Source organism: Larus michahellis (assembly GCF_964199755.1).
Source record: "Larus michahellis chromosome W unlocalized genomic scaffold, bLarMic1.1 SUPER_W_unloc_1, whole genome shotgun sequence".
Lineage (NCBI taxonomy): Eukaryota > Metazoa > Chordata > Aves > Charadriiformes > Laridae > Larus > Larus michahellis.
The window spans coordinates 78,867-103,621 of record NW_027435888.1 but is presented as its reverse complement, the minus strand read 5'-3'; the positions used below and the strand labels follow the sequence as shown (position 1 = coordinate 103,621).

General features: G+C 44.6%; 1 protein-coding gene across 1 annotated transcript; it reads left to right on the top strand.

The window, feature by feature from the left end:
• Positions 1–753: 753 nt before the first annotated feature.
• Positions 754–20,100, top strand: LOC141736685 (E3 ubiquitin-protein ligase RBBP6-like). Its single transcript, XM_074571243.1, has 4 exons — positions 754–919; positions 3,482–3,581; positions 6,129–6,225; positions 20,035–20,100. Exons 1-4 carry the CDS (start codon positions 754–756, stop codon positions 20,098–20,100), a joined length of 429 nt encoding a protein of 142 aa, XP_074427344.1.
• The last annotated feature ends 4,655 nt before the right edge of the window (positions 20,101–24,755 follow it).

The following is a 24,755-nucleotide window of genomic DNA, read 5'->3' as shown; positions in this document are numbered from 1 at the left end:
CCTGTACAGAACTCGACTTTTAAAATAGGCTTTCGTGCACCACTAGGGTCTCATCACTTCTCAAATGTCAGTTTAACATGATAGGCCTGCTGGTTAAGGACTCGTCTGCTGCGACATGGCTCAGGACCACACCAGGGCCAGCAGCGCTGCTTTCTGCATCCCGTGGGGGCGCTGGGCAGAGGGACGGGTTGGCAGGTCCCGGCACGAGGTACGTGTGTGGGACGTCAGGGTGACTCTCGCCTGGTTTTTCCCAGCAAAGCCCCAGCCGGTGCCAGCCCCGAGCTGCGGGGCTGTGCTCTCCGCACCCAGTTCATGGAATAAATTTGTTGTGTTTCATCAGATACTGGTTTTGTCTGCTGCCAGAGAGGGAGGGGAGGCCGAGCCAGGGCCACGGGGGCCGCTCCCCCTCGCCCACCCTCCGCCTGGGCTGCCGGGAGGAGCCGGGCTGGCCCCGCCGCCACAGCCCAGCGCCATTGCTGACAGCCCCAGGCTGGAGACCTTGTGGGGCTGGGAGGCGGGGCCTTCCTGAGGCCTCCCCCAGCCGAGTCTGCCTGAGGCTGCGGGGCCTGGCCATGGCAGAGCGCCACAGCCCCTGAGCACTGCCGGCCCGCTCGCCCTCAGCCTGTGCTGCTGGCCCCGGCCCCTCAGTGGGCCCTGCCCCACGCCGCCGTGGGCCCTGACGCGGTGTGGAGGCCGTGACGCCATCTGCTGTGGTAGATGCCTTTGCATAGCAGGCACCGCCTGGCCCCGACCATGTCTGCTGTCCATTATAAGTTCTTCTCTAAGCTGAAGTACGATATAGTCACCTTCAACGGCCTCCACATCTCCCTCCGCGACCTCAAGTGCCGGATCATGGGCCGTGAGAAGCTGAAGGCGGCCAACTGTGACCTGCAGATCAGCAACGCCCAGACCGAAGAAGGTGCGTGGGGGCGCGGGGCCTCAGGGCAGTGAGGAAAAAGCATGTGCTTCACTAGGTTCCCTTAAACATGGGGTTGCCAAAAGGGGCTTTGCCTAAAGGGCCTAAAGGGGCTTTCCTAAAGGGCCGAAAGGGGCCAACTTTCCTGCTTCAAAGAGCATCAGTCGTGTGTGGCAGTGACACGATCCTCCTCTAGGTAGGCTGTGTTGCACTTTGACCTTTGTAAAATGTGTGTAATCTTTTAAACTTGGTACACTAGTGGCACAGATACTTAGTGAAGGTAAGGGTGTTTTCCATGCGAAAACACCAAAATACCCCAGTGGTTTTCAGAGCACAGCTAGGGAATACGTTTTGGTGTAATATGTATGAATGCCAACTTTTTTGGTTGATATGCATAACCGTTACTTCCAGTTGTTATTCGTCGGATGTAGATGCTTAAACTCACCTTCAGAAAAAAAAGGGAAAAAAAACCAGACCGGGATTTTCTGCCTCAGTGGGATGTTTGGAATTCCTATATGCGGACATACAGTATTGCATTTTATACCTTTGTCTGTGCAGCAGTCCTGCCAAAATGTTGAAATGCTCTTGGAAAGAACAAAGTGAAGCTTGAGTGAAGATGGCCTCCTTGTTCAGATTTTTCTGAGTACTCCAAGCTCTTACAGTTCTGTAGCTGCCACTTTTCACAATGGAAATCTAGTAATAGAAGCAAAGCTAGTATGAGGTAAAAGTAAACAGGATTTTAAAGCTCAGTGGAAAAATATGAGATGATGCTTTTAGAGATGCCGGGAAGGCAAAGGGATGGTTGGGACCTATTTTACAGAGGGGGTGGGGGGATGTCCTCTTCCACGCTTACTCTAGAGGCGTGTTCTGTAAGGGCAGAATTCCCTTCAAAAAGCCCATACTCAAGAATAGCGCATTTAAACTTGCCTCCTTTTAATTTGATCTGAATTTCTTATCATAGATGTTCTCACAATATCGTGGTAGAACAGTAAACTCCAGAACTCGGGTTTCTTGAGTACTCTTTCCTGCCCTGTAACATTCTGTCTCAAACCCCTTGGAGAATGTGCTATTCTGCTTATCAGGCAAAAGACAAAAAAGTATAAAACCAAAAATGGGACTCTGAACGCTCTTGGGTGATTAGTTTTAAGGAAGAAGAGTGCTCTTCTAAGACTGTCTCTGCAGCTCGGAACTTGCTCGAGTTCAGTGTTAACAGCACGCACTTGACGGTTTTAGTAATGCTGTGATGCGATGTCTTCAAAACAAACTCCCGCTAACTCCAAAGGAAGTCATGCCCATAGGAAGAATATACTGAAAAATGATGCATAAATTGTGAACTATTCCTATTTTGGGTCTGATCCCTGAGCAAAATCTCCCTGACAGAGCTTGGCTTCATATCCAGTATCTTTGGTTTTCAGGCCATCGTTCTGCAAAGGTAAGGGCTTTTAGCATTTGAAACTGTAGGCAGATGACGGGGAATGGCTGTTGGTAGTGCTTTAAAACAGTTAGTCATATCCAGCTGCTGTAAGTACAATAGACAACCATTCTCATGGGAAGGGCTTTGCATTTTAAGCTTGCTCAGTCCCAGTGTCTCAGGTAGTAAGGGCAGGTTTTTTTGGGTCGTATGTAAAAGGTCAGAAGGCTTTCCTCCATTTCAAAAGACTGACAGGGTGTAAGCCAAGGCAAAGCACGGGTAGCGTCAGGCACACACTGTTTTCTAAAGGCTTTTAGAGGCTGTCTTCGTGTGTAGTTTTGTTTGAGTCTCTCTGCTCTGCAAGAAGGGAATTGAAAGAGTTCCCGTCACTTCACGTTTAATTCAAAGGAGATGATTAGCTTCAGAGGGGAGATACCACTTTAGTTTGAGCCAATTCTGCCCTACTTGTGAAAGCAAGCTCAAAAAAGGCCAAAAGTTCTGTGATGCAAATTCTAGCACTGCCAGTTTGGGTTCCATTCAAATGTAAAGCACTGAGAGGCCGAGAAGTGTGGTTGTTGGTGGAAGATGCTCCAAGACAGAGATGGCAGGGTCTCTTCTGCGTTCCGTCAGTCTTGAGCACTGGTGGCATTAGGTGAATCGTTTGAGTTAACAGCTATGGAAGCAATGGCGTTTTCATGCTTTAGCTCGGTGCCTGTTTTGTTGCAGGGCAAGCTAGACAGACTTTAGACTCTGGTTTATGCAGGTGAGACTTTGCTGTGGGTTGTTCTGCTCCGGAGATCTGTTGGCTTTGTAGCCTAACAGAAGCAAAAGCAACTTGAGTTAGATCAGGACAGAACCTCATGCATTAGCAGACTCTCTTTTAGTGACCATTGAGACCGTTTTGCTGTTGGCATTCCAACTTTTTTTAAAAAAGGAGACAAATTTTGCTGTATGTGTTTGGTTCTCAAACCTGAAGATTTCTTGCAATGTACTGTTAGTGTGTTGAGACGATAAAAGCGCGATGTGACATACAAAAGTTTGCTTTTCTATCTGTCAAGGGATTCTCTGAAGTGCTGTGTAATTACGTATTAATCCTTAATCCTTAATCCTTATGAATGGACTAGGGTTTTTTCCTGTGTTTCTCTTGTTTTCAGAATACACAGATGACAATGCCCTGATTCCTAAGAACTCATCGGTGATTGTCAGAAGAATCCCTGTTGGAGGAGTTAAAGCTACCAGCAAAACATCTGTTAGGTAAGTATCCATAAACCATTGTATTCTTTCTAAGGGGTTTTGGTGTGATAGCTTTTTAAATTTATATTAGTTTACAGGGGCTTTCAGCTTGTATCTTTCTTGTTAAAGCTGCTGTTAATTTTTGTTGTCATAGACTAGATTTTAATGTGTCTGCCCCAAAGCAGGCTGACATTTTTAGTGCTGTTGGGACATGGGGTTCACACTCCACCAATTGTAACTTTTCAGATGCCTCTACTGGGTTTGTTCTTGGGGCTGATTGTTCGGAGACCCATGGTCTCTACATGGATCTCCATATGGAGAAATTCCTTATTATATGTGTTTGCTTTTATTGCTTTTATAGTACAGGCAGATACACATTGTAGTGTCATCTTAGGATTTGTTCCCATCTCAGAAGAGCCTGCGTCTCAGTGTTTGACTATTTCTTGCATTTGGGCTGGAGGGTATTCTTACGGCCCAAATCTGGGTTTTTTGCATACTAGCTATAGAGGAAAGACCCAGGGTTGCCAGCTGGCGAGCAATGCAAACAAGAAGTTTCATTCATAAAGGATTCCTAGTAGTTTCCTAAAGACAATGTCCATTTAAGGCCAGAGAAGAAGAACAGTGTCCTAAAGCCTTTTGTGTGAGTACGATGAAGGAATAGTTAATCCTTTCCAAACTTGAAACTCAGTAAGCAGTTGAGCAGGTTACCAGATGTTACTAGTTATCTTTCTAAGTCTGTTTTTACCCTAAGCTGATGTCTGTGCTCCAGGTTTTAATTCTGTATTCCTAAGATTTACGGAGGACAGAGAATCGGGTGTATTGATTAAAATTACAGATACTCAAATGCACTCCCGACTACAGGATTATTGCTGTCATTTCTGCATTCATACAGACCCGTTCTATGTCAGCTACATTAGCGTTGTTTGAATGGTCATATTTTCCGGCCTTCTTAAAGATATGCCTCTCCCCCACAATTAAAAGATGTTATTAAATTGTGGTTTTGCCATGTCTTTCTAGTGTTGGTTCTCAACAGAGTAGAGTGATGAGTTACAGCGTGTCTCGCACCAACAGTACAGCAGCATCCTGGTACTCATGAAGTGTCTGCAAGCAAAACCCCCTGAATTTACGTGGCTCTGCATGTCAGCTTTGGGCATGTTACTGCCGTAGTTGTTGCAGTGCTTTCAGGTACTCCCTAGTAATTCTGGAGGCCACAGAGTTGTGCTTCTAAACACTGGGGGTTAATTAAAACGTGTATGCTTAGTGCTGCGTTGTCAGTGCATCCTCCGTTTCTGATTGGACGGCACCCTCTCCTGGTATTGTAATGCTGCCCCACAATGAGAGGATAGATGCTGCTAGCTTCAAAGATCAGGTAAATACCTGTACGTGGGAATAAGGGAAGAATGGCACTGCTGTTCTAGCATTGACAATTCACCAGGCAGATGAGCTTTCTGTTCCTCCAGCTGGAAACATTGCAGAAGCCACTGCAGAGGGGCTAAAGTTTGGGAATGATGAACGTACGCTGTAAGGGTGGAGAGGCCTTCAAAAATGTGTTACTCACCTTGTAGTATGTTCTTCGAGGTAAGTGGATGAAGAAACCATTGGGTGGTCATTGACAGTGTTTCCTTGTACTTGCTCCCCTTCGGGAGCTGTGTGGCTGTAATTGTGAGCCTGGTGGTGGTCTAGCAGTGGCAGGAAGCACGAGCCTTTCTCTTTGTACGTGAATTCCACAGCAGCCTTTGAATTGCCTCTGCGATACGGATCAATGAGTATGTGGAGTCTCAGCAAGTTTTCAAACGTAATAAATGGTTCCTAAAATATTGTAGCATTTTCAAGATCATCTTAAAACAAATTCTGGCAATCGAGGCCGCTATTTTCTTTTGTCCCGGGACTCCTCAATTGAACAAAATTCTAGAAACTGCTGTCAGGTGACATTTCTAGTACTATTTTGAATCCACATAGCATATGTAACACGTTTAGTGGCTAAATATGGTAGCCGTCTGAGCACAGTGCTTGGGCTTCCACAAAGAAACGCTCTTGTAAAGACTCTGCTGCTGACATTTTTGTTATGTCTTTGTCGGATGACTGATTTCTGGTTCGCTTAAGGAAAGGTGCACTTTGAAGGGTCTAGACCATCACTGTTCTTGCTTAGAAACTAAAGTACTGTGTATGGCCCTATTTGTGATACTAGGGATATACAGACTGGCTAACGTTACCTTCCTGTTTTGATGGTTGATTATTTAAGAACACAAAATATAGGACAGACATCATGGGTTTGATACTTAGGTAGCAGAGACAAAATACCTGAGGACTTCCTCTTGTGCTGTTGTGTTCTGTATCTGTAAGTCTTGGAGTAATTTGTGACAAAGGTGAAATGTGATCTGGGTTTTTTTTTTCTTTGCACTGAGTGTACAAGAGAGAACAGTTTATGTATACGAATAAATTTCCACATTCAGTAGACTATCAGAACATAATGTTTTGACAATCCGTTTTTATAATCTGTTTTTGCTGCTTGATGCTGGGCACAAGTGCTTTATTTTAAATTCTGATCACCTTTCTTTCTTCTTCTAGAAGTCGAACTGAGCCAGTGAGTGGAACATCAAAAGCGGTATGTAAAATCACAATCTCACTTTTTTACGTTTGGAAAAGGCGCAGCATTTTTCTTCAGGTTTGAAAACACTGTCATTCGGCTGCTGAAATAGAATTAAGTAACACAAGGAAATACTTGACTGGTAATGGTCTAGATCTTGATTTGCCACTTGGGTTGAATGCTATGCGTAACTACACATTTCAAAATAGTCCCTACAGCATAAAAAACACTATTTGGTGGATTTCATTTTTCATCTTTATTTTAAGTACTTCACTGCTGTGGTGTGAGCCATTACACTAACCCTGGACCGCTGGATCTGATGCCTTGATAAGCTGTTAGGATCACCTAAATCTAGAAACAGATGAACTCTGGCTCTGTGTTCTGCGAAGAATGCAGCCTCTGATGCTCATGGAATAGTATCCAATCAACTTAAAACTGTAAGCTTGTTGTATGTAGGTCTAAAACCACTACGTCTTAATCTGACACCTGTAATTCTGTCACCGAGTGGTTCGAATTCCTTTTTGGCCATGAATGCATGAATGCCTCGCGTTGTGAGTTCGAGTTAGTTTACTGGCCCAGTGACCCAAGTAGTTAATTTCATGCATTTATGTAAACCACGTTTATAGTATTTCATCAAATTCAGACGAGTTTTTATTTCTTGAAAAGGGTTATTTTTCTTGTTGTTTACTAGCATGTGCATAAACACAAATCACATGTTCCAAAAGAAGGTTAACGTTCTTTTCGCCTCGCGTCTTCCCTGGCGTGTCTGTGTCACGTTTCTGAGTAGCATTTCGCCATCCGCTAGCACAGATGTCTCCAAGAAAAGGAAAAATCCTGGAGTGGGAGGGAAGCCTCAGCGTTAGCTAGAACTACTTAAAGTAAATGAAAGACGAAGCAGAAACTTTCCCTTCTAGTTTGCTCTGCCTGGACCTGATTTGGGTTGTGGGTAGCCGTGGGGAGGGTGGAAGCCTTGCATCGCTCTTTACAAATCCTCTCTCTCTCTCTCCCTGTAAAAGCACTGCAGCCTCGGGTGCTTCTGGTGTTGGAGACACAATTAACTTTATTCTTAAAGCTAACTCACTCTTGGTTCAAAGCGTGGGCTTTTTGTTTCGGTTGGGTTTTTTAAATACCTGTATTTCTGCATGTATTTCAAAGACGAACCTGGATCTTAGTGTGGGAGGAAGAAATCACCAAAAAGCTTGCCAATCACTGTTGAACAGTAAAGCAGCAAAATTAAAATTAGTCATGATTTTTCTGAACAGGATGCACAAAAGGTTTTACTTTGAGTATTTCTTCCTTGTCTCGCTCTTATATCAGCTGTCATTCTATATGTCCAAATTTGCGCTGCTGTCCTACTGTTACTACAGCCAAAGCAAGAAAGTGCCTCCGTTTTGGTTTAGTATTACTGTTTTGGTAACTGCGAGGATTTCTAGTTAGGGCTTGTCCTTAAAGGCTGCAGAAACGCAGCGCCAGGCCCATTGTTTTAGCACCGTCAGGCACAACCGTGATCCTTCCTGGCTGAATGTTTAGTTCAGCCAAGCAATCGGATTTTAGGAAACCGCTGTAATTTACACGTAACGTTCCAGCAGCACGACTAGCCTTTTCCTGCTATTTTTGTTGCCCTTTCCCACGTGCGTCATGTGAGTTTCTGTCTAGTCTTGTGTTTGAAATGGGAGTTAATAAATTCACTGTCGGTTCTAGGTTTTTGAGGGTTGCGATGGCTTGTTGGGTTTGGATTTTTTCCCCCCGGTTCTTCTGCAGTATTACCTTAGGGCGTGTAAAAGTTTCATGGAGGTGTTGTTTCTGCTTGATTGATTTGAGGGACTAGCAGGAAATACTTCAGTAGAAATTTAGAGGGGAAAAAAAAAGTCACGAGAATGTAGGATCATTGGAAGAGGAAGATGGCTGTTGGGCAGATGTACTAACTAGTACACGAATTATCTATTGCCTGCGTTTGATAACTGTTTAGTAGAAAGGAGTGCTATCGCCACCTTTAAGAAATCAGACTGTTGCCTGCAGGCCATATAATAACTGCTCCCTAAAAAAATACCGGAACTACTTAATAGTTTATGAACGGTTCTGTTTCAGTTCCTGGTCCGTACAGGACTGTTTAATGCTAGACTCCAACAGAGCACCTTCCCACTCTCTGAAAAACTGCAAAACGGTGGTGATTGTGCCTGCCGTGAGAGAGCACGGGCCTGTTTTGCGCATGGGAAAGAGAGTGGCAGACGGAGCATGAAGCTGTTGGCCCAAATCTGGGTGTGCGAAGAGCTGAGCCACACACGGAGTGGAGACGGGTGTTTATTTCATGTCTGCGCAGAGGTGGGGGCTGGGGGGAGCTCCACAAAGCTAGCACACCTTGGCTTACACGTTGTAAGCTTTCATATTTTACAAAAAGCGACTCATTGGCAGACTAGACTAATTTCTCACACTTCCCAAACTGATTTGGTTAGTATGGCTTGTGGTCTAATAAAATACAAGAAATCAGTTTTCTCAGTGTCTGCTCTGTCCTGGTAAACACCTTTATTTCAATAATTGGAGCAGTAAATTTTTTTCTAGACTAGGTGGTGTGTTACTTTTATGGCTGATGTTTTGGACTGGTGTTTTTATTTGGGTTTCGTGGGGTATGGTGAGTTTGGCCTTTTTAAACGTAGTGACAGGAGAGGCAGAGTTCACGTTTCGGGGCTGATATGCCGGTGCTTTATTTTGACAGGCACCTGCTGTCTTCACCAAAGTGTAACCGTGTGCATTTATAAATGATGAGACATGAACCGATTAATTTTCAAACTACACCAAAGATAAGTTTCCTGTAGTGCTGCTTCCTTCTTGAATAAACTTGAATTTATTTTCTGAATGCTCTTTAGCTGGAAATTGACAGCTTCCTTACCCCTTTGACTTTTAAGCAGTCGTGAACATTTGAGAAGGGTCGCTCTCTGAGATATTCTGGAGCAGTAAGCTGATCTCAAATGGGTTTGGTAATTGTAGTTTCTTCTCATTAACCTCATTAACCACACTCTTAAGCTGTCATAGGTCTGGGCTTTGCTTTGAACAAATACAAGTTCCAGTGGGTTGGAAATGCCGCTTTCAGTGACAGTCAGAGGCTATAGTGCAGGCTTTGGGACTACAGTAGAGGTTAGCTATTGCAGTGTTTTGATTGTAGAACTCGACTGTGTGTTTCTTTTCTTGTGAACAGATTGGTGACTCTCCTGCATCTATTTCTGTGGCCCAGCTTACTAAGGTATATGAATATTCTCGTCAAATACTTAAAAAATAAAAAAGCATTTTCTTTGTACTTTTAAATCTTATACTGTCATCTGTATCTGGCTAGCACTTGTAATTTGAACAAGACTTTAATAAAATTTCTACTAATTTAAAGTATTTACTTTAACTTTAAAATGTGTGTATATTTTGATACCATCCTGTAAAGAGTAGTTCCCATTTTGGAAGATAAAAGCAGAGTACCTTATCAGCCTCAAGATGATGTTGTAGTATTGGTCTTCTTCAGGACCCAGAGGAGCAGCACTTTAGCTGTCTACCATTTTTGATAAGTTTTGTTATTTTGCGTTGGAAACAAACACAATTTTTACGGAAGACTTGATTTGTCTGTAAGCTGTGGACATTTAAGGGGGGTTTTGAACAGCCAAAATAGAAGTGTTTCTGTAACGTGGACAATTGCATCCCTATTTTTGAATTTCTAGTGATGGTAGTCACGGAACCATTCTTTGAATGCTGCACAATTTCATAAATTGTAGTATATGTGCAGTGGAGAGCGCAATCTAATTTGGTTGAACACAAACTGTGAATTGTGAAAATGTGCCCAGTTGTTTCTAAGATTATACCAATGTGTCTGTGTGGCACAATAGCAGATGTGTCCCTCTGAAACTGTTGTAATGCCATGTTTGGCTATGGAATCGCTTGCATTTTTGGCTCAATAACGTGTGACTTTGGCCGGGAGAGCACTAGTGATGGCCCTTGGTGCACAGACGTAGTGCTGTGCAATGAAATTACTCGTCTTGAAAGAGTACAAAGATTAGAGGAGGCAGGGCCTAATGCAGAGGAGACAGTTCTTTCTTCTGAAAATAAAGGCCGGAATTCATTTCCAAGAAGGAGAGATCTCTTCCTGCTGGTAACGTCTTCCCTCTCTCACTGCAGAAATTAAATTGTGTACAATTGAGAAAAAAAAATAGTTTGGAAAGCAGCCAACAAAAGAAATTGTTCTCTGTTAGTGCTGTCCTTAAACATGTACTTGGTTCTGTAAACTCCTGTGAAGTTTTGCTCAAAAAAGTGAAAAACCGTCCAAGCGGTGTACACATTTATGCTTTTGAGAGAATTTAACTATTTCAGAAAAATGCAGGAACATACCATAAAGCAGGTCAAAGCTGTTACTTACTCTAACCTCTTCAGTGCAGGCTGGCTTAGCATGGAGGCAAGGTGTTCAGAGTTCTCTGGTTTTATATTACTGTGCATTAAACGCCATAATTGAATGTTGGTGTATTGCCAGTAATGTTTTGTGGGTTTTGGACGTGTTTTGTAAACCGTTTGGGTTCAAACAAATTAGTCAATGATCTCTAAAGTTTTCTGGAAATGTAAATGGCAGTGATTTCATAGATGTCCATCTGGATTATGTTACTGTTGAGCAAAAGCTGTGTATGTGAAACAGGCATTTAAGAAAATGTTGAAACTAGTTGGCTGCTTTTGTGCATGAATGCCATTAAAACCAAAACCATGAGTGGCTGATCTGACCGATAGGTGCTTGAAGGTCCAGATCACTGAGAGTCACTCCCTTAGACCCTGCTCGTATCTGGACTAGTGTGTAATTTGAACATTTGAACTAATACGTCTCTACTAATCAGACGGCTTCAATAATTTGAAAATCTGATTCTGCATAAGGTCGATATGACAATCTGTGTGAGCTTAACTGTGTTTCTAATGTGCCTGTCAAATAATTCCCTGACGCCATGTGTTGAATATTTGCATGTTTTAATTACACAAGCCTCTGGTTGCGTATTCATGCCATTTAACGTTAGTCACTGAACGTATGTGCGTGAGGCATGAACTCGGCCTTCCTACAGAGACGGTGAATCTAAGTTTCCCCAGTGACTGGCTCAGAGCCCTGAATTGAGATCTCCCTCTGAACTGTGCTTTGGCGGAGGAGCGGATTTGTGTCTCTTCTCGGAGTGGATGGTGAGCTAAGGGATATTTCACCCTTAAGGAACCTGAAGTTAAGGCAAAGGATGTCAGATGAGTTCAAACCACTGCTCAAGCCTTTGGAACATCCTGGCTATCTTCATTTAGGAACATAAGTATTTGAGTCAAGCAACCCTTCTGCTGGGTAAAAGGAGAGGGTGAAAGGCTGTTGCCGCTTAACAGAATCACTGACAGATCACTTTAAGTGTGGGTCTTGAGATGAGACGTGTCTGCATTTCTTTTCTTAGCAGGACAAAAGTTTGGAGTCTGTTCCCAGAATTCAAAAGAGCACAGGAATTCCAAGGAGTTTCACGATGGAGGTGAAAGATCCCAAAACAAAGGGTGCTATGCTGACAAACACTGGAAAATACGCCATACCAACTATTAATGCGTAAGTATGGAATTAATTGGACTGACCAAAAACTGAAGGAGAGAAACCACGAGTGAATGTCTGAGTGGCAATGCAGCCGAGTTGGCCGGCATCTGTAATTGCAGGGGAGGAATCATTGTCGCTGTATCTTAACCTTAAAATCTGCCATACTTTCTAATATGAAAACAGGGTGGTCCTACTGTTCGTGCCCCTGGAAGTTGGTTAAACGTGTGGTAGGCTGAGAATCTATTTCTGCAAAACATTTCCGTAGTGTTTACAGTTGCAGTCGTTCTCTCAGAAAGCTCGTTTTGCATCTGGTTTATGTTTCAAAGGCTTCTTGCAAAATTTATCAAATTGGACTATTGGGCTGAGATTTCCTTCCCCTCTGCCTTTTATCAAATCTCATGTGTGAAACAGACTGAAGTTTTCCTGTTGCTCCAAACTAAAAATGCTACTGTGTGCTGACAAGAGTGGTTCTCTTAAAAAGGAATCGGTAGCACTTCTGTTTTTCTGTCATGGATCTCCTTTGGTAGGAGCTGGAACATAGACTTCGTTCACTTATAAAATGCAATTACTCGAAGGCCAACTCTATCCTGAGCCTGCAATTTATATTTACCCTCTGGCAAAGGAGGGCTGGGATTCATTTCCCCTGATTTCTAGCCGTCAAAATATGATTTTTCTAGTCTGAGCTAATTTCTTAGTTGATCCAATGAATGGTAGAGTTCTGCAGAAGGAAAATTGTTCCCCCCTCCCTTCTCTGGCAGTTGAAACTAAATGCCTGTGTTTTAGAAGGCTAATGCGGAGTGAGAATAATTCCATCCGTTATCTTCCTTTGATAAAATTAAAAGCTCGGAACAGTTTTCATATCCACATCTTTAACTTTTTTCTTTTTCCTTCCCCACCCCACCCTCCAGGGAAGCTTCTGCTAGAGGAAAGAAGGAAAAGCCGCCCTTTTTACCCTCATCCTCTGATGATCCGATTCCAGATGAGTTGCTGTGTCCCATTTGTAGAGATACGATGACCGATGCAGTTGTTATTGCCTGCTGCGGAAACAGTTTTTGTGGCGAATGTAGGTGTTACTCCCCTGATTGTTGATTCAAAACCTGATCTTCTGAAAGCAGAAATAGGAGAGAACTGAATGATTGTGTTACCACTTCTATTTACTACTTAAGTATCCCCTGAGTAGGAAAAGAATTTTCTCACATAAAGGAAAGAAAATTAAGGCAGAAAGCTTTTTTTGCTTTTTATGCATTTAGTTAAATCCTCTTTAGATGTGGAGGGATGATTATGAGAAGAGTGCGTAATTGTGCAGGTGATTACAGGATTAGATAGGGAATGCATTTAGTGTCTTTCTCTCACACAAAATTATGTGGCCAACTCTGGTGACTTGCTGTGGTCTGCAACAAGCGGATAGTTAGGCATTTAATCCACATTCTTCTCCACAGGAGAGTTGGTTAAAGCCGGCAGAACTCAACCCTACTATCGTTTTTTTGAGATGAGTTTTTTTCAAGAACCTTGAGGTTGGTGACTTGTCACCGTAGAGCCTGGAAAAAAAGAGGAGTTGAACCATCAAGACGCAGCCTACCCTACATCTTCAAATGTTCAATAGTGAAGTACCAAAACTGCGTAGCTATTTACTGCATACTAGGAATTTTTTACACTCTTGAACGTTTATAGCTTGATGCTCTCAGGGCAAGAGCAGATTCACCCATTAAGCATATACGTCTTTTTATAAATGATTAGAACCCTCAACATTTCCTTCGTTTGGCTAAAAACTATTTTGATGATTCTAATGATTCGCAGGTATTAGAACAGCATTACTGCAATCGGAGGAACATACGTGCCCAGCATGTCATCAGGCAGATGTTTCTCCTGATGCTTTAGTTGCCAACAAGTGCCTACGCCAGGTAACGTGATGACTTTGATGTAAACTGTTTGCATGAAAAGTCTATTTGTAAAAAGCTGAAAGGGAAGAAAATAGTACTTTACATCTCCTTAAGAAAGGCTAAATTGAATGAGGCTAAATTTACTTTTCAAATGCTTCATCTGTTATTACAGAAGCTTACACCTTTAGAGACAGTCTGGCCAATTCGGGTCACACTTTTGTTTAACGTGATTGCCTCCCTTTCCAATTCTATGTTAACACAGAATTACTTTAAGTGCAGATACTCTGAGGTGCCAATCATTACTGACACTGTTTAACGTCCCGTGTTTGTGTATCCACACGTTGATTTATTTCAGGGTTGGTGGCATTTCCAGGAATACACCAGTAATTTTACTCTGTGGAGGTTTTTGTTCGCCTATCTACTGACGTTTCATAGTACGTTTTTGTAAATGTTTTTCTGCCTCTAGGCTGTGAACAACTTCAAAAGTGGAACTGGCTACAGAAAGCGGATTCAGCAGCAACAGCAGCGGCAGCCACCACCGCCACCACCTTCACCACCACTCGTGAGACAAGCAATAACACGCAACCTGCAGCCTCTGCTCCGGCCAAAAATGTCCAGACAGCAGGCGCCACTAATGATTTCGTTAGCTTCTCTGGCTTCTCCTTCTGCTTTGGCATTGTTGGCCCCTGGTCCGTCACCTGTGGCAGCCTGGCTGCCAGTAAGTCCCTCTTCTGTCATTGTCCCTGATCTCCCTCCAGCAGTGCCCCTACCTCTCCGTGCTGAAAAGCCAGATAGACCTTCTCGGTAAGTAAAGCTATAGAGCAACATGAATATGAAACGCTGAAGTTAGATTCTTCTTCTTGCGCTCCTCTGCTAGCGAGTGACGTTTAGTGACATTCATTAGTGACATCAGTGACAGTTCCAGCTATTTTATTTTACTTTGAGTGAGGACACTTTGATAAGTTGGAAGTACACCTCATGCAAGAAGCTTCTCAGAAGTATTTGTTGTTTGGTTCCCCTATCAGTCGTTCAGTCCAGGTTTACCCCGAGAGAGGAACCTTTCTTCCCCAGGAGCCCTCTGATTTGAAGTGGCTAGGAATTCCTAAAGTAACCATTCGGTTATGCCAGACCTTCTTGAGTGCATTCATTTCTGTGCAGTACTGAGGATCTCATGTTCTCATGAAAAGTGTAAAACCAGCTGGAGGTAACATTGATCAGGTGTTTTCATGTTACTTTTTCCTACAGTATTTCTGCCATCAATGGGACGATAAGTCAGAGCCATCCTCAGTAGTCACAGGGTAGTCAGTGATGCATGCAGATTGGATAACAAACATTGAAACACTACATTTGAAGTATTTACAAACATGACAGTCTAACTTTGCAACCCAGTGAATTAATATGAAAACACGTGAAAAATCTGAACTCTAGTTTAGGGTTTATCTTCTTTCAGCTCGATGCCTTGAATGCAAACAGCCACTCTGTCCAGAAGGCTGTCAGGCTCCGCCGTACCGTTGAATACAGGGGCTCACAATTCAAAAGAACCTCTCAGGCAGCCTCCGAACTAGAACACAGCCGATTCCTAATAGAATTTCCGTTCTTGCATCATCCAAAACTGAGGTTCAGCATGTGGGTTATACGTACTCTAATCCTCCCGTGTGCAGCCAGCTTAACAAATTCTGTTTCCAGTGAGCTGTCTCTTTGAATGCCGGTATTCCACGTAGACTTCTCTTCAGGGCTTCATGTGGAATCGCCCAACTTCCAGTTGGTAGATCTGGTGAAGATTACTTTTTCTTTATTTGTTTCCATTTACAGTAGTCAGCCTTTTCTCACCTTGGACTTTATACTTCCAGTAGCACATCAGAACACTGTTTGAATAACAAAAATTCATGTTTTTTGTAGCGATGCTGATACTGTTATACCTCCTGGTGCTCTGGTGACTGCTGCTGAGCTTTCTAGATCTTCCTCTCTGTCAGTCAGCAGTTTGTTGGAAGAGAAGGTAAATTTTATTTCAACATATGCAGTGAGTCCTGTATTTTAGTAGAGCTCCAAACATTTTCCAACTGTTTGCGTTTATTCACAAGGGCTGTCAGATTCCTGTACTAAGACAACCAGCATTACCAAGTCTTCTGGGCCCCCAAGGGCAATCAATGCCCACGACTGGTAAGTAACTAAAACTTTAGAATTTCTTTTCAGAAATTATCATCAGATAAACTGAACGGGATTTTTTTCTGTTTCCTCTCCCCACTCTGAAAGGTCATCCAACGAGAGCCCGTACACCTCGCTCAGAGGGTGGCAGACCAGGCTGGGACCTGTAAGTGTTCTGCAGAAATTCAGTATATTACTGCTCGTAACCTGTTAAATGAGGCCGTAGCACGTAACTTAGATAACAGCTGATTTATAATGAGGTAAGTGTGCCCAGATAGCTGTAGAGAATACAAGTGGTAATCGGGAGACCTTATTGTGGCCTTCCAGTACCTGCAGGGGGCCTACAGGGAAGCTGGGGAGGGGCTGTTTGCAAGGGCATGTAGCGATGAGGGGCAATGGTTTAAACTAGAGCAGAGCGGGTTTAGATTAGACATGAGGAAGAAGTTCTTTACAGTGAGGGTGGTGAGACACTGGCCCAGGTTGCCCAGAGAGGTGGTGGAGGCCACATCCCTGGAGACATTCAAGGCCAGGCTGGATGAGGCTCTGAGCAACGTGATCCAGTTGAAGATGTCCCTGCTGACTGCAGGGGGGTTGGACTAGATGGCCTTTAGAGGTCCCTTCTGACCCAACACATTCTATGATTCTGTGATTCCAATTAGTTTTGAAATGGCTTGATTTTAATTGTCTTTGACAAAGGGCATATGTGATGGCACTAAGATGATTTAAAGTAAAACTCCAGTACACGATTGAAAAGAGGACTCTGAAAAATTAACACTTTTTGAGGAAACCGTAAGTACATCTACAAATGAAATACAATTGAAGAATCAGGTGGAAAGATGCCCTCTTGATTACTGGCTGAATCGGGCTGAAGAAATTGATTTCCCCATAGAATTCGGCCTCCAGCATTCTTTTTTTAACAACCTAGTTGATACGGATTGAGCAAATTATTGGAAAAGTCAACGTTCTTATATGATGACAATTTTGAATTCCTTCCATTTAGTCATCTCAAATAGCCAAGCTGCTTTCTCTCAGTTGGAGAGAGAGAGAAGAGTCTGTTTGATCTATTACTGCCGCGTCAAGTGAGTCCTCCCTTTTGGTATATATTTGTTCTAGACAGATTGTAAGGGTGCATTGTGTTTATAAAATCTTGAAGAAAAATGAAAACAAAAGCCAGGGTCCATGCCACAGATTATCTAAAAATCTCAAATTCAGTAAGCAAGAAAATAACAATTTGGGGGTGAGAACAGGCCAAATACATCATCATGAGTCCACAACATAGGAAGCGTACGTGGAAGAAGTCCAAAGACGTTTGAGAGAAGATTAGTTATTATTTGTGCAGTACTTTGAAGGGCAGAAGTGTGAAGTATGAGGTGTATCAAGGATTGGTAGAGGAGCGGTGGGCACTTGGCACGTGGGAGTCTCTCCTAAGCACGGGCAGCCTCCATCCACAGTCGCAAAGCTGCGTACAGGGAGAGAAGACTGAGGGAACTGCTGGGGGTGAGGATGTGGGAGGCAAATGTGAGGATCAAGAAATGAGCGTAGTCTCAAATGGAAGCAGGGAGAAAAATGCTGAGGCTGAGAACACGCAGTGCTCGCCACCACGCTCCGGCTTCGTTTGCTTTCCTCTCTGAAATCAGAGCAGAGTGTAACAAACGGTGACACGTGTATTTGGGTTTCTTTAGAAGTTCCAGTCGAGGACGCCTGCGTGGTGAACGTACCCAGAGCACCCAAGCCCCAACGCTACCAGCATCAACAGCAGTCTTCGTGCCAGCGCCTCCGCCTTCCTTGTACCCTCCACCACCCCAAGCACTTCCTCTTCTACTGGGGCCACTACGACCACAGTTTCCTCCCCAGTTTCCACCTGGTCAGCCGCCATCTGCCAGCTACACTGACTCCCCTCCAGGATATCCCCCAGCTCCTGCAAACACGTCATCAGCCTGGGTACCAACAGCAGTACCAACGGCGCATTCTGATCCCATCCCAGTGACACAAGCTCCTCCCTTATCTAGGGAGGAGTTTTACAGAGAACACCAGCGACTGGAAGAGGAGTAAGTACTTGGCTCAAGGAAGTTGTGTTTGTTCTTTTTCATTTTTGTATTTTGAGAGCGTACTGGACTGCAGTTACGCTGAAGTGCATCTGGCATAAGCAAAAATGACATAGTATTTTTTTCAACAGGCTTTTTTCTTGCAGATGGCAAACGTGCAAAACTAAAAGAAGGCAAATGTAATTCTAAAACTGTCCCTTCAACTTACAGGAATTCTAAACTGGTTTTTTTTAAATAGGACATGCACCTTTTGCGCTTGCATGCAGTATACGTTTTCTCACGTTGGGCACGGTTTGTTTCTTGGTGTCGTTTTGTCCTAAAGGTCAAACTCTAATTGTAATAAAGGTCAAACGAATGCTTTTGCTAAGGAGTTGATGGAATACAAAAGGTGCAAAAGGAGCGCAGGCGTTCATTTTCCAGGTAAGTGTTTGACATGTCCATAATGGAGAAGCAGATTGTCTAGAAGAATCAGGAGGAGTTCCGCTCCACCCCTCGGTCATTCGATGGACTGGATGGTTCGAGGCGTTAGCAGTGACAGGAGTTTCATATGTAGCTTACTAGCTCAGATATATGGCAGAGGTTGCTGAGGAGAAATAACTGGACTCCAGACGATCCAATGTGAATCAACAGAAGCCGTTTATTAAGCACAGATCATCATCTTTTATACCCTGCGTTGTAGCCATACACGCCACTCGCTTATTTCTGATTAGCTAGTTACACTGTCCACGTGCTGTGCATGCAGTTCATTCACACATCAGATTGGTTACAAGAATTCGCATCGTAAATTGCTTAGTCACTAGCACAACATGTTTTCTACTTTCTCAGTTCTCATTTTTCCCATGTACTAATTCCATCTTCTACCACCCGTTTTGCTCTTAATCTAATCTCTCACAGTAGGGAGGCTGGCTCACATGGCCATTTTCTCTCAGATACACTCCTACAATACCCCCTTTTTCTTCTTGAGGCAGCCAGACCTTATACATGGCATTTTCTATCATGTCAGTCACTTTGCGGAGAACACACGAGGCTACCATAATCACTAATAATATAACCAACAATAGCATGAGCCCTTGTTTTAGTAAGTCTGATAACCATCCCGTTATACCCCATGAGCTTAACCAATCATCAAAACCATTTTTAACCACTTTTAATTTGGACATGTTATCCTTCAGCTCCCGTAACTGCTTATGAATGGATGATAAGTGTTCAGAAAGGTTCATACAACACATACCTTCAAAATCTTCACATCCATGACCCTGAGCCAACAGCAGAAATCAATCATCACCCCTGTGGTGTCTCCATAAAAGTTCACTAGGGACATGTTAAATGTTGGGTAAACTGAATTGAATCCTGCTGTATTAAAAGAAGCCGAAATACCAAGGGTTCTCAATTTTGTGCTCAGCTGCAACTTCCAATCACGAGGATAAGCCCGACACTAATTCTCAGTGGCATCTTCAAATATCAGTACCCTTGCCCTTCTTTCTGCGCTGTAGATGACTGAACCTGTTGCTACAGTGACGTACTACCTGTTCCCACTGGTCCTCCGGAACCAACCAAACCTCTGGCAGCAGCACCGTGTAACGGCACTGTATGCCACACCCTGGCCAGTCCTTGTGAATGGTAGGCTTCCCTAATCTCCTGTCGTTCAGCCAGCTCGTGTTGAGGTGAACCTGACTCCATATGCCCTGTTGCAATAGCTAAACGAATTAAACCCGTCACCTTACTTAGTTCTTTATTAAAACACACAGCACAGCGGATTTAAAACACATAGCACACCCTGTCACCTTACTTAACTCCTTATTAAAACACACAGCACACCGGAATTAAAATACACAGCACACCGGATTAAAAACAGACAGCATACCCTATCACTTTACCTAATTCCTTATAAAAACACACAGCACATTAGAATTAAAACACAGATAACCGGGCTGCAGCACGTGGTCTTTGAAACCACCACCAGCCTCGACAATCCTCACAAGGCACAAGGATCCATGGGTCACAGGTTCCACACCTAGGGCACTGCACTTCTTCAGCCCTCACCATCATTGTTGGTGTTGTGGGGTAACTCATTCGAATCCGTCTGCTCAAACCAGGGCTTTATCCACTTAGCTGGTACCCATCTGGTTCCGGTATCTGTAACGACACAGGCATATCCTCGACCCCAGGTTAATAGTCTACACGGTCCTTCCCACTTCCCCGTCACACCGTTTTTAACTGCTACCATGCCATTTTCCTGCCTAAAATCCCCCAGGTCTCTCTGCAGGCCTACGCCGTGTCGCACGATTGGAGGTACAAGGCAGCGTTGAGGGAGGCGTAGGAAGTTCAGGACGTAAATGGCTTTGTTCAGTCGATCTAAAAGGCTCAGCCCTTGCTCTCCCCCTTTCTGTTTTTGAAGCAAATTTTTTAAAGACTGGTTCATGCGTTCCACTATGGCTTGACCCGTCGGAGAATGTGGTGTGCCAGTCACACGTGTAATGCCCCACAGCTGTAGAAATACCTCTGTTGAACGGGCTACGTACCCTGGGCCATTATCAGTCTTTATCACACGCGGTACGCCTAAGGCCGCGAACGCGCATCGCAAATGTCTTTGTACATGTTTACCGGATTCACCAGTCTGCGCAGTTGCCCAAATTGCAGTTGAATAACAGTCTACACTCAGGTGTATAAATTTCAGTTTTCCAAATTCTGACACATGGGTTACATCAGTCTGCCAGAACTCCAAAGGTCCATGCCCTCGGGGACTGACGCCTGGGTTGAAGTTAGGTATAAATGGTTGACAATCAGCACAAGTTTGCACTATACCTCGGGCGTCAGACTCCGAGATCCCAAATTGTCTGCGCAGCATTCGTGCAGATTGATGGAAGAATGTATGAGAGGCACGTGCTTGCACAAACTTATCTGGAGGTGGTGCGGCCCATGCAGGAGCCACAAGTTTATCAGCTCGTCTATTGCCCTCAGCTAAACCTTCTGGGAGCCCCGAATGGCTGCGAATATGGGTGATAAAATAAGGATCGTGCCGTTCATTGAGTAGGAGCAACAGTTCATGGAGCAGGGTGAACAGCTGCTCATCTCTGACCTCCTTCAGCAAAGCACGCTCCATTCGTTGAACGATTCCAACCACATATAAGGAGTCACATACGATATTAATACCTCCTTTTGTCCACCTGAGAAACACTTCTAGTACAGCTCGTAATTCTAGCTTTTGTGTGGACCCTTTACAGTCCGTGATCACAATATCATGCCATTTATTGTCCATGTACCATGTTATTGGTGGTTTCTGTGTCTTCCCCCCGGCATCTGTAAAGATTGTCGGCCCTTGGACAGGTCATTGAGGCAACGCGGGAATTTCCTCAATCTGTCCTACTTGTAGCACACTAAAAAACTTGTGCGGAGGCGAATGTACCTTAACTGTCCCAGCATAGTTCAAAAGTGCAATCTGTGACGCCATAGAGTGTCGTAAGGCCCACTGCAAGTATTCAGCTACTAAAGAAATTACCACATATTCAGGTTCCTGTCCGGATATCTCAACGATCCTCTGACGCCCCTTAATCACAAGTTGCGCCATCGCCTCTATCCTCGGGATAACCGTACGTTTTGGTTGGAGAGTTAAAAAAATCCACTCCAGAATTCGTAGCGGGTCCCTTTCCTGTACCCCATTGCATTACTAAAGTGAAAGGATGTTCGTCATGATTTATAATTAATAAACCTATCGAATGATCAGGGTCCCATCGATGCGCGTAGGCGTTGATGACCTTATCACTGACCATCTGCATCACCTTCTGCGCGTCTAAGGATAACTGTCTGGGGGCATCAATGCCACCGCCTCCTCGCAACAGGCGCATGAGAGGTGCTAAGTCTTCGCTCGTAAGACCACACAATGTATGAACCCAGTTTAGATCTCCTAAGAGTTTTTGAACATCATTCAGTGTCGAAATGTGTGTTCTAATCTCCAACTTCTGTGGCCTAACTGTAGTTTTAGATATTTCCCATCCTAAATATTTCCAGGGTGGTTCTTTTTGAACTTTTTCTGGTGCAATTTGTAACCCTGCTTTCCCTAGTACCTGCTGTAACTCCTCAATAGCCTTGTTACACTCTAATTGTTGTCCAGCTGTCAAGATGTCATCCATATAATGATAAATTATCCACTCAGGGTGTTTTTTCCGCACTGGTGCCAAAGCCCATGCTACGTACATCTGGCACAAGGCGGGTGAATTTTTCATTCCCTGTGGCAACACTACCCAATGATACCTGCACATAGGCCCGTTCTTATTTGTTGTTGGCACGGAAAAAGCAAATTTCGGATAGTCATCAGGGTGCAAGGATATGGTGAAAAAGCAATCCTTCAGATCTATTATCAGAATCTCCCACCCTTTAGGGATCATGATAGGGGATGGCAAACCTGGCTGTAAAGCACCCATGTCCTCCATAGCCTCATTAATTTTTCGTAAATCATGCAGTAACCGCCATTTCCCACTCTTTTTTGGGATGGTAAAAATGGGTGTATTCCAGGGGCTGGTTGTTGGTTCTATATGTCCCTTCTCCAACTGTTCCTGTACTAATTGCTCAATTGCTCGATTTTTTCTGAATTGAGCGGCCATTGGTCCACCCATACCGGGTCGTTCGTTTTCCACTTGAATTTCAAAAGAGGTCGCCCTTCCCCAATGGCCGCCCCAGAAAACCCGTCCCCCCAGTCGTTAAGCAAGCACCCAGTTGACTTAAAGCATCCCGGCCGAGCAGGCACACCGGCGCTACTGGCACATACGGTCGTATTGAACAAGCTCCACCATCAGGCATTTGGCATTGGATCACCTCTTTGCTTATTCTTGTTGTCTGAGTTCCTCCGACCCCCATTATGGGTATAGCTGGGTCTTCTAGGGGCCAAGAGGGTGGCCAACGACCTTGACTGATAATAGTCACATCAGCGCCGGTGTCTACAAGCATATCAAGTACGCACTTTTGACCCCCTGGTGCTCTTAGGGCAACTCGCTGCAAGGGCTTTGTTTTACTGATTTCAGGGCTAAATATATATCTGCATTACCTGTTGAGCCAAAACCTTTATCCCCCCTTATCTGATTTCTGGCCGTCGGAACGGCGGCCTTAAATGGCATGACTTGTCCAATGCGAGTACCCGCTGGGATATGCACAGGTGGAGTGGGTGTCCATACCATTACTTTAATTGGACCTGTATAATCAGCGTCTATTACCCCAGGTAACACAAACAAACCCCGTCTGGTAATGGAAGATCGTCCCAATAATAGTGCACTCAGTCCATACCCCAGTGGCCCTTCCATATCAGTAGGAATGCACTGCACTTGGGAGTCTGTAAGGGTAACCTCCTTTATTGTTGCCATGTCCACTCCGGCACTCCCTGTGGTGGCAGAGGCTGCGCTACCCACGCACCCTGACCCTGAGGCCTGGTTTGTGTCATCGCGCTCGGGCCCCCCGCGCTCATCAGCCCGTTTCCCTATGGCGTGCCATCCTTATGGAATTTTGAGTGGCATTCAGATGCTCTATGTCCAAATTTCTAACACCGATTTCATGTGCCCGTAAATCCTCCCGTTCCTCCGCTCCTAGCAGGCGTCATATCTGTCTCTCCCCTCTGCTTTCCTACTCTACACTGTATCTTCAAATGACCGACCTTCCCACAGTTAAAGCATTTTGGTCCTGAATTACGATTACTGACCAAGGGCTTGACAGCCGCAGCAAAAGCAGAGGCCAAAAATCCTGCCTGTTCTTCAGGTGTCCCTACCCTACAGCATGCCTCTATCATGTCGGTAATGGTGGCGTGTCGAGGCAAAGTTTGCAAGATATGCTTACAGGCTGGATTTGCATTCTCTATGGCCAATGATTGAAATACCGCCTCTTTGGCTGCCACTGGCAGTTCTCCCAGGTCTAACGCATTCCTTAGTCTATCAAGAAACTGCATGAATCCCTCGCTGGGGCCCTGTTTTATCGTCGTATATGGGGGAGTGACCTTGCCATCCTCCAGCAACGTCCTCAGTGCTTCGCGAGCCAACTCTGCGGACTGTTGTAAGATAGCGACACCTAGCCGCGCTTGTCGCTGAGCATCAGCGAAAGGACCTGTTCCTAATAACATCTCCATGGTCGCAGCCGCAACAGATCCCCCTCCACTCTATTCAAATTCGCAATCACCGCACGTTGTACACCATCCTCCCACCTTGATCTCCACGTTAGTTCTTGCATTGGTGTGAGGATAATGGACATCAGTGTCCGGCTATCAAAAGGAGTCATAATATTAGTAGTGAAAATATTGTTAATTTTTGCTGGAGGAAGCTGCCTGTGAGGAGCAGCGTTGTGAAGTACTCGACATGGCTGAGAGTTTCATCAAAGAGAGAAAGGAGCATGGGATAGGTGAAGGTAGAAGCGTGTGGGAGGGACAGCACTTGGTGAGGTTCCTGCTCTTGAAATGCCTTAACTCTGGCCTAACCCTAAGCCTCTAGCCCTAACCCAACCCCCTAACCAACAAAGCTGAGCAGGACTCAGATCCATTACAAGAAGCCCTAAGAAGAATCCCAAACCTTCATTTTGAGCCTCACCATGACCCCTAGCCCCACCCTGATCATGAAGCAGAAACTCTGACCAGAGTTTTTGGTTCGCATGGAAGAAAACTGGTAACAGAAACCCCTAACCCAAAAGCCCTAGCGGCCTCCCTCAGAACCCCTAACCTTCCCTTGCCCTCCAAACCTCTCTCTAAGCTGTTTTTCCCCCAGAAGCAGAGTGAATGCAGAGCCTGTGAGGTCCTGGAGCAGTCGCCTGACATTGGAAGATGAAATGTGAGATGACGTGTATCAGATCAGCTTGTGGGTGACAAGGTGGGTGATGGTGGGGAAGCTACTCTTATGTCAGCTGTGCCTCAGAACCTCACAGGTGAGTAAGAGGCAGGTGTCTGTGAAGGTGCCTGAAGTCAATTCTGTCTGGGAACCTCACAGGCCAGAAGTAGGAAAATGGCTG

Bases quoted from the DNA above. Each gene is read 5' to 3' on its own strand.
- LOC141736685 (XM_074571243.1), top strand. From the start codon at position 754: ATGTCTGCTGTCCATTATAAGTTCTTCTCTAAGCTGAAGTACGATATA. The intron at 920-3,481 runs GTGCGTGGGGGC...TCTTGTTTTCAG, and splicing joins CAACGCCCAGACCGAAGAAG to AATACACAGATGACAATGCC. The intron at 6,226-20,034 runs GTTTGAAAACAC...AAAATCCCCCAG, and splicing joins GGCGCAGCATTTTTCTTCAG to GTCTCTCTGCAGGCCTACGC.